Consider the following 20,553-nt stretch of genomic DNA (forward strand, 5'->3'; position numbering starts at 1 on the left):
AGAACCCCGCTCCAGGCATTTCACATGGAGAGTAACAGGACAATATAACACTGAAATAAAATATAAATAAGACTAGAGCAAGAATCTGACATGGTTATTTATGTTAGAATTAGGCAGATCGCTCACACCCAAAAAGGACAATTAAGGATCTACAAGTAAACTCAGCCTACATTGGACTATATATTCTAAATAAAATTCATTTTCTTCATTTGAAGAAATTTTCTCCACAATTTCAAGAAAATTTCATTAAATTTTTTTTCTGAAAATTTAGATTTTAAATTTATTACATTTGAAAACATACACTCATTTTATTTAAATAAAAATTGGGTGATTTTCATTTTTGTTTTTGGTTTTGATGTTATTTGTTTGTTTTTTTTTTTTGGTTATGGACAATTCAAAATTCAATTTATAATTAAAACATTTGCAATAAAAATTATCAACTATGGCGGCCAATTCGTTTAGTCATACATTTTTGTTGTTTATTGTTTGTTGTTTTTAAAATCGTAATTATGTTTCTTTGATTTCGTTCACTTATTTTTTGTTTCTTCTTTCGGTTTGTGTTTGAAGAAGGTTTTGAATTAAAATTAATTTGAAATATATTTTTTTTTTATCTTCTAAGATTAATTTAAAAATTAATTAAATTTGTTGTTTTTGGTTTTTGTTGTTGTTTTTTAATAACACACACACACACTACACATTAGATGGGCGTAAAGTGGTCGTTGTCTGAAAGGGTAAACAGAAATGGTCAAGCTTAACAAACTGGTTCACTGTAATAAAATTCAAACACCTACAGTTTTCGTTTCAGACGGTTTGATATTTTCTACAGGCGGCTGCTTCTCCTTCTTCTCCACAATATTGTGCTGTTGTAAGGCTTCAATGTATGAATTCTGGCATTCTTTGCAAATATTCTTGAAAGACATCTCCATTTTTTGGCTATTCAGGGTTAATAGAGATATCTGAAATAAAATTAGAGGTAATAGATAGATATTTAGATTTGGCAAAATAATAAAAAAATATATGACAATTCCACTTCTACAAGCCGGTGGACTGCATCGGTTAAATCCCCTCTACTGTGGTTCTTAGCAACCACTTCTATCACTGCTACCTATTTCACTACTACCTATTTCAAGGATGGAATATGTCTGCTTGTGTTCCTTACCATTAAGGAACGTAGCTGCAACTGCAGTCGCGGACAATCAGCGGTAAGGAGTGCGGAGTCTCATTGAGCAGCCGGCCGGCACCGGCTCTTGCCTATGATACTTTATACGACCAAGCGAGTTATTGGCGCCTTTAAATAACCGATGGTCATAAAGCTCCCACGGCGATCGGTCTTATGGACTGCTTGCTCACATATGGAGCTTGACGAGAATCGCCACCTCCACATACAAATGTCGTTACAACAACAGAAAACAAGTAAAAAGGCGTTAAGTTAGGCCGGGCCGAACTTTGGATACCCAGCACCTCAGGTATATATGAAAACTACGTTTCGTCGAAATCCGAGGAAAAATTCATACCTTCTGCCCCATAGCAGCTATATCGAAATAAAATCCGATTTGGACCAAATACTTATAAGTACAAGTCATTGTTCAATTGTGTATAACGAAATATTGGTCTTTTTAGTAGCTATATCTAAAAATAAACCGATCTGAACCATACACGACACGGGTGTCGAAAAGCCTAAAATAAGCCACTGTGTCAAATTTCAGTGATATCGGATTATAAATGCGCCTTTTATGGGGTCAAGACTTTAAATCCAGATATCGGTCTATATGGCAGCTATAACCAATTCTGGAACGATTTGGGCCAAATTGGAAAAGGATGTCGCCAGGTCTAACACAACTTACTGCCCCAAATGTCGGCAAAATCGAATAAGAACCTAACATAACTCACTGTCCCAAATTTCGGCGAAATCGGACCATAAATGCGCCTTTTATGGCCCCAAAACCTTAAATCGAGAGATCGGTCTATATAGCAGCTATATTCAAATCTAGACCGATATGGGCCTATTGAAGACGAATGTCGAAGGGCCTAGCACAACTCACTGTCCCAAGTTTTGGCAAAATCAGACAGTAAATGCGCCTTTTATGGGCCAAGACTTTAAATCGAGATATCGGTATATATGTCAGCTATACCCAAATCTGGAACGATTTGGGCCAAGTTGCAGAAGAATGTCGAAGGGCCTAACTTAATTCACTGTCCCAAATTTCGGTGACATCGGACAATAAATGCGACTTTTATGGGCGTAAGACCTTAAACCGAGAGATCGGTCTATATGGCAGCTATATCCAAATCTGGACCGATCTGGGCCAAATTGAAGAAAGATGTCGAAGGGCCTAACACAACTCACTTTCCCAAATTTTGGCAAAATCGGATAATAAATGCGCCTTTTATGGGCGTAAGACCTTAAATCGAGAGATCGGTATTTATATGGCTATATCAAGATATAGTCCGATATCCCATTTTGGAACTTAACCTGCTCAAGGTCAAGGAAAGATATTAGCAGTTGGAGTTCCTGACCGGGGTCAATACGCTGAAAGTTTACTCCTGCGGTTTGGCCGATTCTTAGATATGGGTATTTAGGTTAGGTTATGTATGAATATTTGGTTTGGATGGTCGGAAAGACGGAGTGCAGTACTGATCTCTGGGGGCGACAAGATGTATCTGAAGAGATAAACACTTAATACAACATTCGTTATGATGTCATTGCGCTAAGACTGAGGAATCAGGGTGGTGACTGAGTTGGTAGCGAGCTCGTCTACCAGTGAGAGGTCATGATATTAATTTCCACCAAAGCTTTCTTCCGTCGCCACTGTGAAATCTTTAACAGCAAGTTTGAGATACAACTTGCTGTTAAAGATTTCACAGAGAGATGCTGAGTTAATAGCGAGCTCGTCTTATCAGTGAGGGGTCATGATATCAATTTCCACCAAAAGTATTGGTCTGGCGCTACTGTGGTATCACTGCAAACTGTCTTGGTAAGCTAGTCCAAGTAAACTGGCATCCTATGCGTTGGGACACTGCTCGAGTATTGCGGGCATTGGCCAGTTAGGATATATATTGGTGAGAAGACAATTTGCGTTTCGAAGAGACCGTTATTTGGAAATCGTCTTCCTGTGCAGACTTGAAAGTCGTCTTACCGTATTGAGGGGTTACGCTGGCGGCAAGGTGCTCTTTGTTAGACCTACGATTTATGCGATGAACTAATGCACTGTAGCATGAGTCATTACTGATTTCTTAAGACTTAGGGAGTCGTATAGGATAATCAACGGTTGTAGTACATGTATACTCTCCAACATTGGGTTGGGATTGTAACACATGACTTGACATTCTTGATAGCCTTGAAATTCTAAGTCGCCTTAGCCATGTCCCTAAGTCTGTTAAAATAATGCTAACTTTCGGAGCGGTAAAGCTAGGCGCTTGAAATTTTGCACAAATACTTTCTATTACTGTAGGTTTGTGCATAACACACTGCTACAAGAACAAGAACAACAACGTATATAAGAGTCCGCCCGGCCGAACTTAACGCGCTTCTAATTGTTAAAACTGCCCCAGTTCCTTAATGAAATGTTCATGGGCAAATTTGCAAGCTTGTTAAAACTGAGGTTTTGACCCATTTTGCGGCAAGAGTGTCGCTCTGTCAGACATTCAAAACTTATGTTGAGGGTCAGGCGGTGCTGAAGCTTCTCAGTTCGAGTCATGTGTAATTAAAACTTGTAATGGAGTACAAAAAGTATCTCCTGCCCATGATAAGAGGTGTCAGACTATGCCATTGAGATTAACCAGATGGACAAAGGCTAACGTTTTGTGAATAAGGCTGAAAGAATTTTCAGATTTGACGACTAAAATCGGACGTCATTCTGTGTTGCCATACGTGAAGTAGTGTTTTTAGGCGTTAAAGTTAAAAATTTTTAAACTTTTGTCTTTTTCTTCTTGTTGTTGTAGCAGTTTATTATGTTCTATCTTTCGTCCGCTCGATTCTGTTGAGTGTCAAGACCCAGGAACTCTGCGACTAAGATGGGGTGCGTCCACAGGGACCTGGGCCTGAGTCGAGTGGGTCTGGCTGGGCAGTTAAACAGGTGACGTGTATCGTGCGGTCCCTGGTTACAATCGGGACATACATCTTGCACGTCGGCATCAATCTTTGCTCTGTAAAAGTTGAGGCGGCTGCATCTGCCGGAACGTAATTGAGCCAGAACCACTCTGGTTTGCCGGGGGAGGTCAATTTCTTCAGGTGTAATGGGAGGCGGTCATTCTCCAAGGACTACATTCACCCGGTAGCCATTTACCGCATCTGCTACCGTGTCGGCATGAATGTTGTCTAGACCTGCTTGATATGCCGCTTGTTTGCCTTTTTTGTGGGATTTGTTTGCGGAGTTGCATTGTTTCAAAAACAAAGCTTAATGCCGTCATTCTATTTTGGTCTTAAGACAGTTACAATTTAGGTTGAAAGTTAGGCGGCGCTGAAGATTGAGGTTTTAAGTCGTCTAAAAAGAAAATTTGTCCCTGGGATCATCTCTGCACCATGGTAATGGGTTCTGGGCCATCGGGGTGGGATGGGAAATAATGTTGCCAATGAGCTGGTAATAAATGGATTGCCAATAGAGCGGGTTCATACTACGGAATCGATAAGCTATTGCCATCAAAAAGTTTACAAGCTGATGGCCTCTCAAAATTCGCCAACATAAATGGCTGGATAACCAATATTTCACCCAATGGTCTTGTTTCTGTACCGCAACGATCTAGTTCACCAAAAGGAGCTGACTTAGGATTGCTTCCCTCATATGAATGTAAGGGAGTAGTGTTCAACGAAGCATTCAATCAACTTAATATGCAAATGCAAATTTACTCATAAACATTTCATTAAGGAACAGAAGCGAATTTCTCACATATCAATGAATGTTGTCCGATTCAAGTTTAAGCTCAATGATAAGGAGTGACTTTTTATAGCCGATTCCAAACGGCGTGCCGCAGTGCGACACCTCTTTGGGGAGAAGTTTTTACATGGCATTGTACCTCACAAATGTCTCCAACATTAGGAGGCAATAACCACCGCTGAAAATTTTTTCTGATGTTCTCGCCAGTACTCGAATCAAATGTTAACCTTCTACGGCTACGATGGGCTTATTATGGCACCGAAATATTCTACGCATTTGAGATGTACTCTAGTTGGATTTTTTTTAATCCATGTATTTTTTACCACTTACGTCTTTTTCCAAACGTGGCACATCATTGCCTAAATTGATAATTTTTTGTTTATAGTCGGGCCAAGAATTTTCCAATGATGTTACATGTGACGTTATATTGGCACTGCGATCAAATAATTCATCCAATTTGGTCTGCAAGGAAAGAAGGGAATTTTTCATCACTTTTAGTTTTGATTTTCGATTTGGTGGCAGCTTACCTTGTGTTTAACTAACTCCTCTTGCATTATAATTGACTTTTGTGTTAATGTATCATTGACGAAACTGGCATTGGCTTCCAATTTATCAATTTTCGCTTGTAAATCCGTTCGCAGGGATTTTAGTTCTTCTGTGTAATTAACCGGAAGGGCCATATTCTTGAGGCCATCACTGAAATTGGACTGTAAAGAGAAGGAACATTTTAAAATTATCAGAAGGAAAAAGTACCATGCTGCCTGACAACAAAAGCAAAAAATATAAAATTTGGTATGAAAAATAATTTCGAAATTTTTTGGGATCAAGTAACAGCGAGAACCTCCCGATCGCGATAATATGGGTCTTAAATTTAAGGGGTAGATTATGGATGGCAACTCAACTATAGTTGCGTTGCATATAGTTGTAAAAAGTATGCAATTCAATGCTGAAATGGACATTTATTTGACAAATTTTCTCGTTGGCAACTCAACTGAAGTTGGGTTGTAATCCATAATCGACATATAAGTGTATTTGGAAATGGAATATCCTATTTTGGGACAAATCAAGCAACAAGAAACACTTAAGGACATAACAACCGATCTTTACAATGTCAGATCTAAATTTGAGGAAAATTTCTGGGGACTCCTAATCCCAAAAACCTTCCAGCGGGTGTGTGATCAGTCACATAAACATATTGGAAATCCATCTAACAGTTTATTATAAATCTCGATTCGCATTTCGAGTCATGTGCCGGCGGCAGCTCCATCTCCATCTCCTAAATGAAAAGTATTGGAGAGTAGGATATGAAATTGGTATTCGAATTCGAGCTAATTGTACCAATTTACCTCCCAAACCCCTGAAGCGGTTGAACACCACAGGTGGCCTCAAGGAAACGTACTTGAGAGCCGATTATGAATCCAACATCCAAATTTGGAGTTGAGTGTCAACGAACACGGCCTCACAATCTCAAAATCTATACCGATCAAAACAATTTGCTAACCAAAGAAAGGTATTTAGGAGGAGAGTATGAAACTGGCATCTAAAATTTCCCATCTAGCTTAGGAACAACGGGTAAGTGCTATTCAATTCAATTTCTCTTGCCATATTTTCCCCCTTACCATAGTTTTCGAATGCGCCAGATCTTGGAAATGGGTTAAGCAAGTGTTGTTTGCAATCTTATGATAAATCTCAAACGCAAATTTGTTAGGGAAAAATTGTGCTTGACCTGAAGGAACGCCACCTTAAAACCATCCAAACGGACATGCTTACCGATTGGGACAATATGGGAAAAAATTGGGTCAAGCAACCTGGGGGAACGCCCCACCCCAAACCCATCCAAACGGACATGCTTACTGATTGGGACAATATGGGTATCAAATGAAGTTTAGTACGAATCTTCTCTTATATATAACCAGTAAGGAAAGGCAAAAGTCGGGCGGAGCCGACTATATAATACCCTACACCTACCCTACAATTATAAATTAGGGCAATATATAAATATATATGTATATTAGTGCTAAATCTGAACCGACTTTCAAACAGATCGTTTGAAAATTGTTTTTAATACGGCCATATAAGTGCAAATCCGGCGATAAATATGTATGGGTGCTACAACCAAATTTGAATCGATTTTAATGAAATCTCGCAAACAGTAACAAAGCTGTCCGTGCCAAATGCAGATTTGTGCAGATCGGTTGAAAATTGTTGCTACTACAGCCATTTAAGTGCAAATCGGTCGATACATATATATGGGAGCTATATCTAAATCTGAAACGATTATAACGAAGTTTTGCAGATATGTTGAGATCAGTAACAAAACAGAACATGCCAAATTTTGTGCAGATCGGTTGAAAATTGTAGCTACTACGGCCATTTAAGTGCAAATCGGGGGATACATATATATGGGTGCTATATCTAAATCTGAACCGATTTTGATTAAATTTTGCAGATATGTTAAAATCAATAACAAAACAGAACATGCCAAATTTTGTGCAGATCGGTTGAAAATTGTAGCTACTACGACCATTTAAGTGCAAGTCGAGCGATACATATATATGGGAGCTATATCTAAATCTGAACCGATTTTTAACAAAATCAATACCGTTCGTCCTTGTGCAAAATTTCGTGAAGATTGGACAACAAATACGACCTGCACTTTGATTACAAGAATACATGGACTCACAGACGGACGGACGGACGGACGGACTAGGCTAAATCGAATCAGAAAGTGATTCTGAGTCGATCGGTATGCTAATCAATGGGTCTAGCTCTTCTCCTTCTTTGCGTTGCAAACAAATGCACAAACTTTTAATACCCTGTATCACAGTGGTGGTGTAGTAGGGTATAAAAATCAATTTGTGTTTGTTTGTTTGTCAGTTTTCGCAGATGGTGTATTATGTAGCCGTAGTGAAAATAGGGTACTTCATTTATTGATGTCCGAAGGGGGCCGGACCCTCCACCTTACCCTAGTTTTCAGAAATGCCAGATCTCGGAGATGGGTGGTGCGATTTCAGCGAAATTTTGTGTGCTCTCTTATAGTAACATAAAAACAAAAAATTTCGGATGGGGCACCTAGGGGGGACGCCCCACCCCTAAAACCTACCAAAAATATATATTGACCAATCACGACAATATGGGACTCAAATGAAAGATATTTAAGATTAAACAAGTAAAAGCGTGCAAGTTCGGTCGGGTCGAATCTTATATACCCTCCACCGTGGATCGCATTTGTCGAGTTCTTTTCCCGGCATCTCTTCCCATTTCGACCGATTCAGACCATAATAAACACGTATGTTGATGGTCATGAGAGAATCCGTCGTACAAAATTTTAGGAAAATCGGATAATAATTGCGATCTCTAGAGGCTCAAGAAGTCAAGATCCCAGATCGGTTTATATGGCAGCTATATCAGGTTATGAAACGATTTTAGCCTTATTTGGCACAGTTGCTGAAAGTCATAATTAAATACGTCATGCAAAATTTCAGCCAAATCGGATAGGAATTGCGCCCTCTAGAAGCTTAAGAAGTCAAGTCCCCAGATCGGTTTATATGACAGCTATATAAGGTTATTGACCGATTTAAACCTAACTTAGCATAATTGTTGAAAGTCATAGCGAAACACGTCATGCAAAATTTCATTCCAATCGGATAAGAAGGCTACGAAGGCCTCTAGAGGCTCAAGAAGTCAAGACCTAAGATGGGTTTATATGGCAGCTATATCAGGTTATGGACCGATTTGAACCATACATAGTACAGTTGTTGGATATCATAACGAAACACGTTGTGCAAAATTTTATTCCAATCGGATAAGAATTGAGCCCTCTAGAGGCTGAAGAAGTCAAGACCCAAGATCGGTTTATATGGCAGCTATATCAAAACATGGACCGATATGGCCCATTTACAATCCCAACCGACCTACACTAATAAGAAGTATTTGTGCAAAATTTAAAGCGGCTAGCTTTACCCCTTCGAAAGTTAGCGTGCGGCCGTACAGACAGACGGACATGGCTAGATCGACATAAAATGTCACGATGATCCAGAATATATATACTTTATGGGGTCTCAGACGAATATTTCGAGTCGTTACAAACAGAATGACGAAATTAGTATACCCCCATCCTGTGGTGGAGGGTATAAAAAAGTATCTGATATCCAATTGTCGGACCAAGTGTTTGGGGGATTAGCCCAACCCCCGAAACAACCCTAAATCGGACATATATGCGGACCATGGCAAAATGGAACTCAAATGAAAGAGATTTGCGAGTAGAATACGAATCTGATATCCAAATGTGGGACCAAGTTTCTGGTGGTCCATTCTTTCCCCAAAACACCCCCAAACAGGACTTATTTACTGACCGTGGCAATATGGGGCTCAAATAAAAGGTATTTGAGTATAGAATACAAAACTGATATCTAAGTGAGGGACCAAGTGTTTCAGGGGCTGTCCCTCCCCAAAAACACCTCCCAAAGAGGACAAATTTACGACCATAAGAATATGGTATTTGGGAGTAAAGCATGAATCTGGTATCAATATTCGGGAAAAAGTGTCCATGTCCCCATTACCCACCCCAATAGGACGTATTTGTTGACCATTGCAATATGGGGCTGTAATAAGAGTTATTTTAGAATAGAACACGAATCTGAAATGTATTTTCAGGGCCAAGTCATTGAGTGGTATGTTTGGCGATTCTGGAAATATGGGGCTTAAATGAAAGGCATTTGGGAGCAGACCACAAATCTGATATCAATATTCGGGACCAACTATCTAGGGGAAGTCCCACCACCATAAAAACCCCCAAATAGAACGTATTTCTCACCATGACATCTTGGGTCTTAAACAAAGTGGAGCTCGATATTGATAGTTTTTACACTATTACACTTTAGTACCCATACTCCAAACCGGATATATTTGGGGTTTAAATTAAAGGTATTTAACATTCTAAAACGAATTTGATATCGAATTTTGAGGCCAAATGCAATATGGAGTTAAAAAAATTATATTTGAGAGTAGAGCACGATGTTGATATATTTTCAGGGCAAAGTGTTTGGGGAACCCCCCACTCCCCAAATCACCCCTAAATCGGACATATTTACCGACCATGACAATGTGGGGCTCAAATAAATGTATTTGGGAGTAGAATGAGAATTCGATATCCTAATATAGGACCATGTATTTGGAATATCGCTTCTTCCTCAAAACATTGTTGAAATAGAGCGTTGTGATGGTATTCATTATTCATTTGCTTGGCATAGGAAGGCTATGATTTTTTGTTTTTACAATTTCCACAAATCGAAAGGTCTATCTATGAAATGAAATGTCAATTGTCAAACTGTGATTAAAAGTGTTAGCAGAAAAATTTTGTGAAATAAAAAAAAAATTGAAAATAATGAAATCTGCAAAAGAAACATCGAAAAAACTCAAGGTAGGCTGCATAAATGAAGTAATCAACTGGTTGAATCAAGATTGGTGGACAACGGAATCCGAGAATGATTCCTTAATTGAAATGCCATCGAATTACAAAACTGATGAGGATTTGGAGAAAAATGGTGATGATATTTTTGGGAATATTGAGGTTTACAACAAATTAGAGGGATTTAATAATGTATTAGACAATCTTCATGATGAATTCCCAAGAACGGGAGTAGAGAATGTCGTCTTGAAAACAGATTCGGAGAATGATTTAGATATAGAGGAAAATGTGTATAAACCTACTTTTGAATATGTAGAAATTTTGGACGTATTGGAACAATTAGGAGAAAAGATTTACGACATTGGCATGCTAATGAAAAGTGTAAGAACAGCAATTAAAGATGGTGATATTCTCCTAGATTCAGAATCTGAGGATGAGTTCTATGAGGATAGAGAAAATGACTATAATGTTGAAGAAAATGTTGTAAATAAAAAAGTAATGCAATATGAATTCAAGGATGATTCGTTTGAATATGATGATGCCATTATGGCATCTGAATCGGAGGTAGGAATCATAGGGCATAACGATGATGACGGTCATCTTAAAGATCGTGATCTAAGTTCCGAATTAGAGAGCTTAAAAAGATGGCGGTCAAATTTAAGTGATAAAATCCGCGGCAAAGGATATGGGAATAAACATTATTCCTGCTTTGAATCTGAATGCGAGACGGATTTCCATAGAAACATGGAGCATAAGAATGATGATGTCGTAAATTCAGAAGATTATGATCATCGTGCCGAATTAGAGAGCTTACGTGAATGGTGGTCAAAAATGGTTGATAAAATCTCCATCAAAGGTACAGAGAAGGAAAATGATGATTCCTCCCTTGAGTGTGAATCCGTAATTGATTTGAAAGGAGCTATAGAAAATCATGTTATTTACAAATTAGAGAGCTTGAGAAGATGGCTGTCTTATTTCGAAGACCAAACAACAAATGGACTTGATAACGCCATTGAGTATGAATCGTTAAATAGCTCAAATGAAATAGTCGAATTTGATTACGATGCAGACGTAGAGGATAATGTGGAGGAGGATGAATCCTTCAATGACTCCAAAACCATATCCGAATTTGACTATGATGGAGACGCAGAAGACAATGGTGATGAGGATTAATTTTGATTAACTAAAGAAAATTACTAGAAGAATAGAATAACTAGAAGTTTGTATATGACAAGGTAGGTTAAAATAAGTGGAATGAAGTTGGTGATTCCTTTATCAATATTTCATTAAATTTTATTTTAGCTGTAAAGATGCTTAGACATAGACGTAGGACTAATTTAGCTGTAAAGATGCTTAGGCATAGACGTAGGACTAATTGTGAGGATCTGAAGAAGAACATTGGTATAGGTTTGAATTAGCCTTTTTAAATAGGAAGTTTGTATACTCCAATGAAGGTTAAGATAAACGGAACGGAGTTGGTAATTCCATTATCAATATTTCATTTATTTTAATTAAATTTTAGCATAAAAATTTTCTTAGATGTAGGTGTAGCACTAATTGTAGTGATTTTAAGAAAAACATTGGCATGGGTTTAAATTAGCCGTTTTAACTAGGAGTTTGTATACTACAAGGTAGGTTGAAATAAGTGGAACGAAGTTAGTGATTTCATTATCAAAATTTCATTGAACATTATTATATTTTAGCTTGAACGGATTCTAAGGTGTAAGAGTAGGAATAATTTTGATGATCTGAAGAAGAACATTGACATAGCTTTGAATTAGCCATTTTAAATAGGAAGTTTATATGCTGCAAGGTAGGTTATGAAGAATGGAATGGAGTTAGTGATTTCTTTATCAATATTTCATGTATTTTAGTTATATTTTAGCTTGAGAAGATTCTTAGGCGTAGGCATCGCGAATTTCCCACATAAATCAAATGGACGATTTTAAAATTTTTAGTCCAGGGATTAAATTGGGGAGAAAATTGTCTCATCTAAGTGAAGAAATTAGGATCGCTGACCTTATGATAAGTGTTGCCATAACGGATGAAGACAATGATTATTGAAATGAAATCTTATAAACATATGTAGAATATAATTGTTATTGAATTCTTATTAATAATTTCTTTGTTTCTCTTTTTTATTATTTGTTTTTTTTTTCTAATTCCATTAAACCAGCATTTTACAAAGATTTTTTTTTGTCTTGAATGTAACATTAGAAAACTAAATAATATAATAAAAAAAATTTCGTAAGCACATTTTCATGTGGAGGCGGCGACTCTCGTCAAGCTCCTGCAAGTGAGCAAGCTTATACTCGTCACAAAGGACCTATCGCCGCGGGAATTCGTTATTTAAAGATGGCCATTGTTTATTTAAAGGCGCCAATAACCCGCCTTGACATATCGAGCATCATAGGCACTCAGTATTTGTGCAAGAGGCGTTGCCACCCGACCTCTCACTGAGACTCTCCGCTCGATACCGCTGATTGTCCGCGACTGCCGTTGCAACTACTCCATATGGAGCATTTCACTATCCGCAACCTTGGACACGCCCTTTAGCTCGCAGCTAAGCTTCTCGTGACAGTAGAGAACACCACACAGATCGGATCTCAAAGTTCCAGCTTGTGTGGTGCGCATGAAATTCCACTAAGGAACAGGGGCAAACTTCTCACATATCAATGAGTGCAGACCGATTCAAGTTTTAACCTCAATGATATGGAGCCTCCTTTTTATAGCCGAGTCCGAACGGCGTGCCGCAGTGCGACACCTCTTTGGGGAGAAGTTTTATGATGGCATAGTACCTCATAAATATTGCCAGCATTAGGAAGGGAAAACCACCGCTGACATTTTTTTCTGATGTTTTTGCCGGGAGTCGAACCCAGGCGTTCAGCGTCATAGACGGACATGCTAACCTCTGCGCTACGATGACCTCCGGATGATTGGGATATACCAATTTTAATATTCCGTTTCTAAAACTTTGAAATATAGGCCTTAAATCCTATTCGATTTAACACTGGTCATCTATTATGACTTCCAACATCCATGCCAAATATGATGTGAAGCAAACCATAACCTGATATAGTCCCCATATGAACTGATCTTCCGATTTGACTTCTAGAGTTCCTGGAAGACACTTTTCTCAGCCGATGAGGTACAATGACTTCAATTATGTCTTTCAACATCCATGCCAAATCGGTTCCTGACTTGATATGGCAGCCATATATTTCGATCTTCCGCTATAGTTTTTTGTTTACCTCTCCATATCGGATAAGGATTGCAGTTGTATAGGACTACTAACATTTTGTCACTCGATTCGTTAGGCAATTCGTTAAAATCTACTGCTTCCCTCTATACGAAACGAGTGACAAAATATTAGTGGTCCTTGGTCCAGTTAATTTCTACTTATAAATAGAAATCGTGCATAAAACTTCACAAATACAATCCACGGCAGCCGGTTGTACGTACCGGATTGACCCGATGGAGTAATTCATCGGCAAGGGCTGCCGCCTCAGTGTACAACACACTGCTACAACAACAAAAGAAGTCGAAGCACCGTAGAGTGAAACAGGGAGTTCCCCAAGGTGGGGTGATTTCTCTGGCACTGTTTAACCTCTACCTATCCTCCATTCCACTCCCTCCAGACGACATAGAGATCGTATCATATGCGGACGATTGTACGATCATGGCATCGGGCCCCCCACCCATTGTTGACACCTGCGATAGGTTGAATGTCTACCTCAACGAACTTGCTTTATATTTCGCTGCAAGAAATCTGAAGATATCTGCCAACAAATCTTCAGCCACATTGTTCACTACAAATATGCGTGAGGTGAAAACTGAGCTGAATGTGATGGTCGATGGAGAAATGATTGCGACCATCAAGTATCCCAAAATACTTGGCGTCACAAGTCAAAAGTAGAAACAAGGTCCTCAAGTCACGTGCTTCCATCACTTGGAGTACAGTCAAAAAAAAAACCTTGTTGACCAAAGCAATTGGCCGGTCTGTGGTAAGTTATGCAGCGCCAGTGTGTTCTCGTCAACTTTGTGACACGCAATTCGGCCCGTCGCCGAACTCCTCAGTTCTCATGTGGACCACCTCCATCAGGAGACAAAAATCCTACCAGTGCGAAGACATAACTACATGCAGTCTTAGCACTACCTTTTGGGCTTTTATCGCAGAGACCATCCAAATCATCATCTTGTGGATAGATATCCACCGCCCAGAAGCCTTAAGGTAGATCTACATGATCTAGAGCGTGAGGTTCAGCGCTACAAGAGAGAAAATCTATATCAAGCGGCATATCAAGCAGATCTAGACAACATTCATGCAGACACGGGAGCGGATGCGGTAAATTGACCTCCCCCGGCAAACCAGAGAAGATCTGGCTCAATTACGTTCCGGCAGATGCAGCCGCCTCAACTCCTACAGAGCAAGGATTGATGCCGACGTGCAAGATGTATGTCCTGATTGTAACCAGGGCCCGTACGATACACGTCTGCTGTTTAACTGCCCAGCCAGACCCACTCGACTCAGACCCAGATCCCTGTGGACGCACCCCATCTTAGGCGCAGAGTTCTTGGGTCTTGACACTCAACATAATCAAGCTGCTACAACAACATAAACATGGTGTGCTACATTCTGATTTAGCTCAGCCAATCTCAGCGCTATTTTACTTCTTTATCCTAACTTACCTTCAAATTCTCAAAAACTTTTTGCAAATCTGTTTGTTGCTCCTTCACGGCATTGTAATGGTCCTTCATACTTTCAACATCCGTTGCTATTGCTTCGATTTTAGCTCCAAAATCGGCTACGATTTTCTCCTCCTTATAACTCTTTTGTGCTTCTTGCGAGGTACGATATTCACTGAAATTCTTCCATAACACCTGTAATGATTGTTGTAACTCTGACAATTTGGATGAGATCGAAGTTTGATTATTAATCAAATTCTTGGAGGTCTCATGCCAGGCCTGTAAGGTATCGGGTAAAATTTGACTGGCGGCAGAAACTAAAAGGACAAAAAGACAACAACAAAACTCTTGGCATAAATTCTTTTTGGGGAACAGCAGCGCTTACCTTGTTCAACTTTTTGTCTATATTCATAGATTTGTTGTTGTAAATTGAAATTTAACCAATAGGTAAAGCCAACAAATATGGACAAGGTAATGACAAACAATAGAATGCCATACAAACGGAAAATCAACTGTTTATTGTGGCCACAATGATGAGTCGGCTGTTTGACTTTGGGCTGCTGTGGAATGTCGTCGACAGTCATGGGTTAGGGGGGGTGGGTAGAGTAGCAACGAAACGAAAAACATTAGCATTTGTATTGAGTATGGAATTTCTTGTAAGTTTTTCTCTTACCCAATTATAATCCTCCTGGTCATCTGTGGACACATTATTCAGCAGCTTGTCTTGCGAATACAATGTGCCTCTATTGTTGTTGCCGCGTCTCAAGGGTCCGCCTCCACTGGCACTGCCACCCCCACCATTTTTACTGTGGCCCTGTGATAACAGGGCATCTAAATCTCGACGTTTTCTCATTTTCTTGATACCATAACGCAATGGTACCGTAACATGATGACTAGAATCCATTCTGAACTAAAAATTATGTTGGTTAATGTTTGAAATTTAATACCAGTATATAAAAATGTGATGCAAATAAATGTTTTCTTTGTAAATGTTTAAACACCTAAGGGCGAGCGAAGAGCCAGTGAGCACAACCCCAGTTTCTTGCTATGGTTGGGTTTTCCGTTTCCCGTTCGATTCCTTTTCTTTCTCGTTATTCCGTTTTTTTTCGGCTATGCTCCTTTCTCACAAATGATGTAAAGTAATTTTTATGAAAAACATTATTATTGATTCCTTCTTCTTCTGTTGCTGCTTCTTCTACTACTGGGTTTTCTATAACAACGTTTTACTACTCTCCGTCAGTATTGTCCACAATAGTCGTAGCAGCACTGAGCGAATATGGCTCTAGCTTTGATCTGAGTTCTCTGTGGGCAACACAGCACAGCACAACGCAATGCTCAGAAATACAAATTTCACCTCAACCCTTGTCGTGTCGTGGGTATGACAATCGCCAAATACCTCCAGAGACAAACGGCAAGCACACATTTCATCACACACATCCCAAGATTGGGTTGGTGAGTGCATTTTCCGGATTATGCGCAGTTAACGGCGGCAGTGGCTGTTTTTCATTTCTCAGCTTTGTTTATATCCACACATGGACACATACACGCGCGAACATTGAATTGTGTGTCAAATTTGTCATTGAATGGTTCTCGTGCCGTACAATTCCACAACAATTGAGCCATTAACTGAACCCAACCAAGTCTACGACTGGTGTGCTGCTACTACTCTTCTCCCCCAAAATATGTGTTGTGCAGATTGGCAGAGAGGGTTAACGTCATTCATATTTAGTCTATCTACCTAAAATTATTTCTTTCTGTTCTCGCTTTTTTTTATTTATTTTTTGATAAGGCCCCTCAGAAAAAAACAGAATTTGTGAAAATCATATGAAACGATTTAACTAAATTCGCTTACAAGAGAGAAAGAGAGTAAGCGAAAGAGGGATTGAGAGAGAGGGAAGGGCGGCCATACGATAACGACATTGAAAATCAAAATTCGCTGAAATCGTTATGGCAAAAGTTCATTGATAAACCTTACCAAATTAAATTGCCCCATACATGTTGATGTGGTGGATATATGTATGGGAGAGATTTACAAAAGAAATTAATAAAAATAAAACAAATCTTATATATAAAAATCAATTTGTGTTTGTTTGCAGGTTTGTTTGTGTGTTCCTTATAGACACAGAAACGGCTGAACCGATTTACTTGAAATTTTCACAGATGGTGCATAAAGATCCCGTGGTGAAAATAGTACTACACGGACCCTCCCCCTTCCCCTAATTTTCAGAAACGCCACATTAAAGGAGATGGGTGGTGCGATTTAAGCGAAATTTTGTGCTCTTATAGTAACCTTAAATCAAAAATTTGGTATCCAAATTTCGGATGGGGTACTTAGGGTGGCCGCCCCACCCCCGAAACCTACAAAATATATCCATATATATAGACCAATCACGACAATATGGGACTCAAATAAAAGGTATTTAAGATTTGAAAACGTATCTGATATCCAATCGTCGGACCAAGTGTTTGGGGTACCACCCCATCCCCCAAAACAACCTTAAATCGAACATATTTACCGACCATGGCAATATGGGACTCAAATGAAATACTTTTCATAGAAAACCTTTGCGAGTAGAATATGACTATGATATTCAAATGTGGGACCAAGTCTCTGGGGATCCACCCCTTCCCCAAAACACCCATCCCCCACCCACACCTTCCCCCAAACACCCCCCAAAAAAGAGGAATTATTTACTGACCATGGCAATATACGACTCAAATAAAAGGTATTTGCGAGTAAAATGCGAATCTGATATTCAAATGTGGGACCAAGTTTCTGGGGTCCACCCCTTCCCCAAAATGTGTCAGTTCATGCACCTAACAGCTACCACAATTTTCAAAAAAAAATACGGTAATGAAAAATTTATTGCCTCAAGACATTAAGTCTGGAGATCGGTCTATATATCGGTAATTACTAGTAATAGTAATGAAAAATTACCAATTTATTGCCCCAAGACCTTAAGTCTAGAGATCGGTGTATATAGCGGCTATATATAACTAAAATCAGAAGATTCCATGCACCGGTTACACCTCACCGACACCGACCGATGGAGCAGGCCGTTCAGGCTAACCGAACAGAACCAGAGTTCGGGGTTCTTTTCAATCCGGGATGTGCCTCTCTCATGACGAAAAAAGACGAACACGTACACTGAGGCGGCAGCGCTTGCCGATGAAGAATTCCTTCGAGTCAATCCCGTGCGTACAACCGGCTGCCGTGGCATTTTACCAACCTGTAGTGTACCACTCAGGAGTGTAGCTACCAGTAGTGTGCCAATGACAGAACAAAACTAGCTATTTATGTTATACCTAAACTTGGCCCCTAATGAAAAAACAAGTAACAGCGTTTTAATTTCGGCCGGGCCGAATACTATATGCCTTCCGCAATGGAGCGCCTTTGTCAAAATTCTTTGCCCGTTATCTCTTTATAGGCAAACAAAGGATAATGGATAAGAATTGTTATGCTTTTTGGAACTATATCGGGTTATATACCTATTCGGGTCGTACTTTGTATAGATTTTGGGAACCCTAATAAAAGTCATTGTGAAAATTTCAGCCAAATCGCATAAGAATTGGGGTCTAAAGGGGCTCAAGAAGTAAAATCGGGAGATCGGTTTCTATGGGAGCCTTTTTAGGTTATGGATCGATTCAGACCATATTTGATAGGTATGTCACAGGAGAAGTTGTGGTGCAAAATAGCAAACAAATCAAACAAGAACTGCCACCACTAACGGCTCAAGAAATACAATAGAGAGATCGGTTTATATGGAAGCTATATCAAACTTCTCACATATTAATGAGTGCAGTCCGATTCAAGTTTAAGCTCAATGATAAGGGTCCTCCTTTTCATAGCCGAGTCCGAACGGCGTGCCGCAGTGCGATACCTCTATGGAGCGAAGTTTTATGATGGCATAGTACCTCACAAATGTTGCCAGGATTTCGAGGGGAAACCACCGCTGAAATATGTTTCTGATGGTCTCAAAATTTCAAGCGCACAGCTCTACTCCTTCAAAAGTCCTTCATTGGCAAGGGCTGCCGCCTCAGTGTGCAACACACTGCTATAACAACAATAAAAACAACCTTCGAAAGTTAGCATGCTTTCGACAGACGGACGAACAAGACTATTGCAACATTTGCCTTTGAACACTCCATTAAGTAACAGGGAAACAAGTCTCAATCGACTAGAAAATATCATGGCGATCAAGAATATATATACTTTATAGATTCTTAGACCAATATTTCGATGTTACAGACGGAATGACGAAGTTAGTGTACCCCCCTCCTATGATGAGGGTATAAACAAGCCAAAACAATACGAAAGCTGAACCACATAAAATTCCATAACATTCGCTCAACCCTTGGAAGTTTTTATACTTCACACCTGCTTACAATGTTTCAAAAACTTTTTTGGGGTGGAAAATAACCTCTTTTCAAATGGACAACACATTTTATTTAGGTTAAATTGGGATAGGTCAACCAACAACCACCTTACCACATCATCTTCTGTAAATGTTCTCATTCACGTTCGCAAGCATACGCACATACACACACCCACATGCACTTATTCCCTTTTGGGCATTTCAAATCCTTTGATATAACAACAACACTTCAATTATTTATTAGTCGTTCACATGTGGCTATACATTATTGCTTTTATTTACTGTTATTAGACAGTAGTTAAAAGTAAAATAAAAGTCATTGTCTTTATGGCAAATACTTTTATTTTTATCAACAAACACAACTGTATGAATGACCAATTGGTCATAGGCATTTGCAATATGACAAACACGCACCGATTGTAGGCAGCGAAAATATTTACATGTATTGTACACACGTACATACATATACACGTATATTTTAATTATTTGTTAACGTAATGACATTGAACATTAGCACTTGCAAAGGCTTGTTGTAAACAACAACAAACTAGAGTTATGCTATTACTGTCGGTTAAACTTTAAGAATTCAAAAGACATCCGTTGTAGTATTTCCGCCTTTTATTGTTTTTTTTTTTTGGATATAGTTCAACTTTTTGCGAAATAGAATTTAACAAAACTTTTGAAATTACCATAATTGTTTATGTTATTGAAACAGTTTCTTCCTTCCCAGAATAGAAGAACAAAAACACCATACTGTACTCCTTATACGATGTTTATCAACTAAGGTCGTTATCATTCTTTTCCTCCATAGAGTGAGTAGATTATTAATAAACGGTGTTAATATACACTCACCCAGTTGTAGCCGGCCAATGAGAATAAAATTTGAATTAAAACTTACTCACTAATAACGCCCGTACTTTCATTAGGTGCCAGCCTTACTGTTGACAATGTCGTGATAGCCGTGAATATTTTGTTTGTTTATTTACACTTGTTTTCTATGGCATTTCTGCCAATTCATTTGGTTTATTGTTGAATATATTGCTTTAAGGCGAAAAAAAATTTGTTTGAGAAAAAAGTTTAGCAACAATACCTAATTGGGTGGTTGAGTTTTGGTGCGGTAGGCTATCATTTTGCCAACTGATATACACCGCCCGAATAGATTTACTTGTGATCACGTACTTTACGCTGTAGAAAATCTCTCAAATCA

At 39.0% G+C, this 20,553-nt stretch overlaps 1 protein-coding gene across 7 annotated transcripts; it reads right to left on the reverse strand.

Moving 5' to 3' along the window:
• Window positions 1-453: 453 nt before the first annotated feature.
• On the reverse strand, window positions 454-20,539 carry LOC106090893 (liprin-alpha-1). 7 transcript variants are annotated; one of them, XM_013257240.2, is made up of 8 exons: window positions 20,437-20,539; window positions 15,644-15,880; window positions 15,356-15,530; window positions 14,974-15,287; window positions 5,402-5,581; window positions 5,205-5,336; window positions 792-956; window positions 454-723 (listed from the first exon to the last, which is right to left on the reverse strand). In XM_013257240.2, exons 2-8 carry the CDS (start codon window positions 15,872-15,874, stop codon window positions 691-693), a joined length of 1,230 nt encoding a protein of 409 aa, XP_013112694.2. In that variant the 5' UTR covers window positions 15,875-15,880; window positions 20,437-20,539; the 3' UTR covers window positions 454-690. The 7 variants fall into 7 exon arrangements, with proteins under 7 accessions (XP_013112694.2, XP_013112696.2, XP_013112695.2 ...); XM_013257242.2 differs by lacking the exon at window positions 20,437-20,539 and adding an exon at window positions 20,245-20,309; XM_013257241.2 differs by lacking the exon at window positions 20,437-20,539 and adding an exon at window positions 20,199-20,221.
• Window positions 20,540-20,553: the final 14 nt, after the last annotated feature.

This window comes from Stomoxys calcitrans, chromosome 5 (assembly GCF_963082655.1).
Source record: "Stomoxys calcitrans chromosome 5, idStoCalc2.1, whole genome shotgun sequence".
NCBI lineage: Eukaryota > Metazoa > Arthropoda > Insecta > Diptera > Muscidae > Stomoxys > Stomoxys calcitrans.

Excerpts from the sequence above, each read along its gene's own strand:
- LOC106090893 (XM_013257237.2), bottom strand. Across the intron at positions 957-5,204 it reads TGCCACGTTTGGAAAAAGAC|ATATCTCTATTAACCCTGAA; the intron begins GTAAGTGGTAAA and ends ATTTTATTTCAG. Across the intron at positions 724-791 it reads AACCGTCTGAAACGAAAACT|ACAACGACCACTTTACGCCC; the intron begins GTAGGTGTTTGA and ends TTACCCTTTCAG.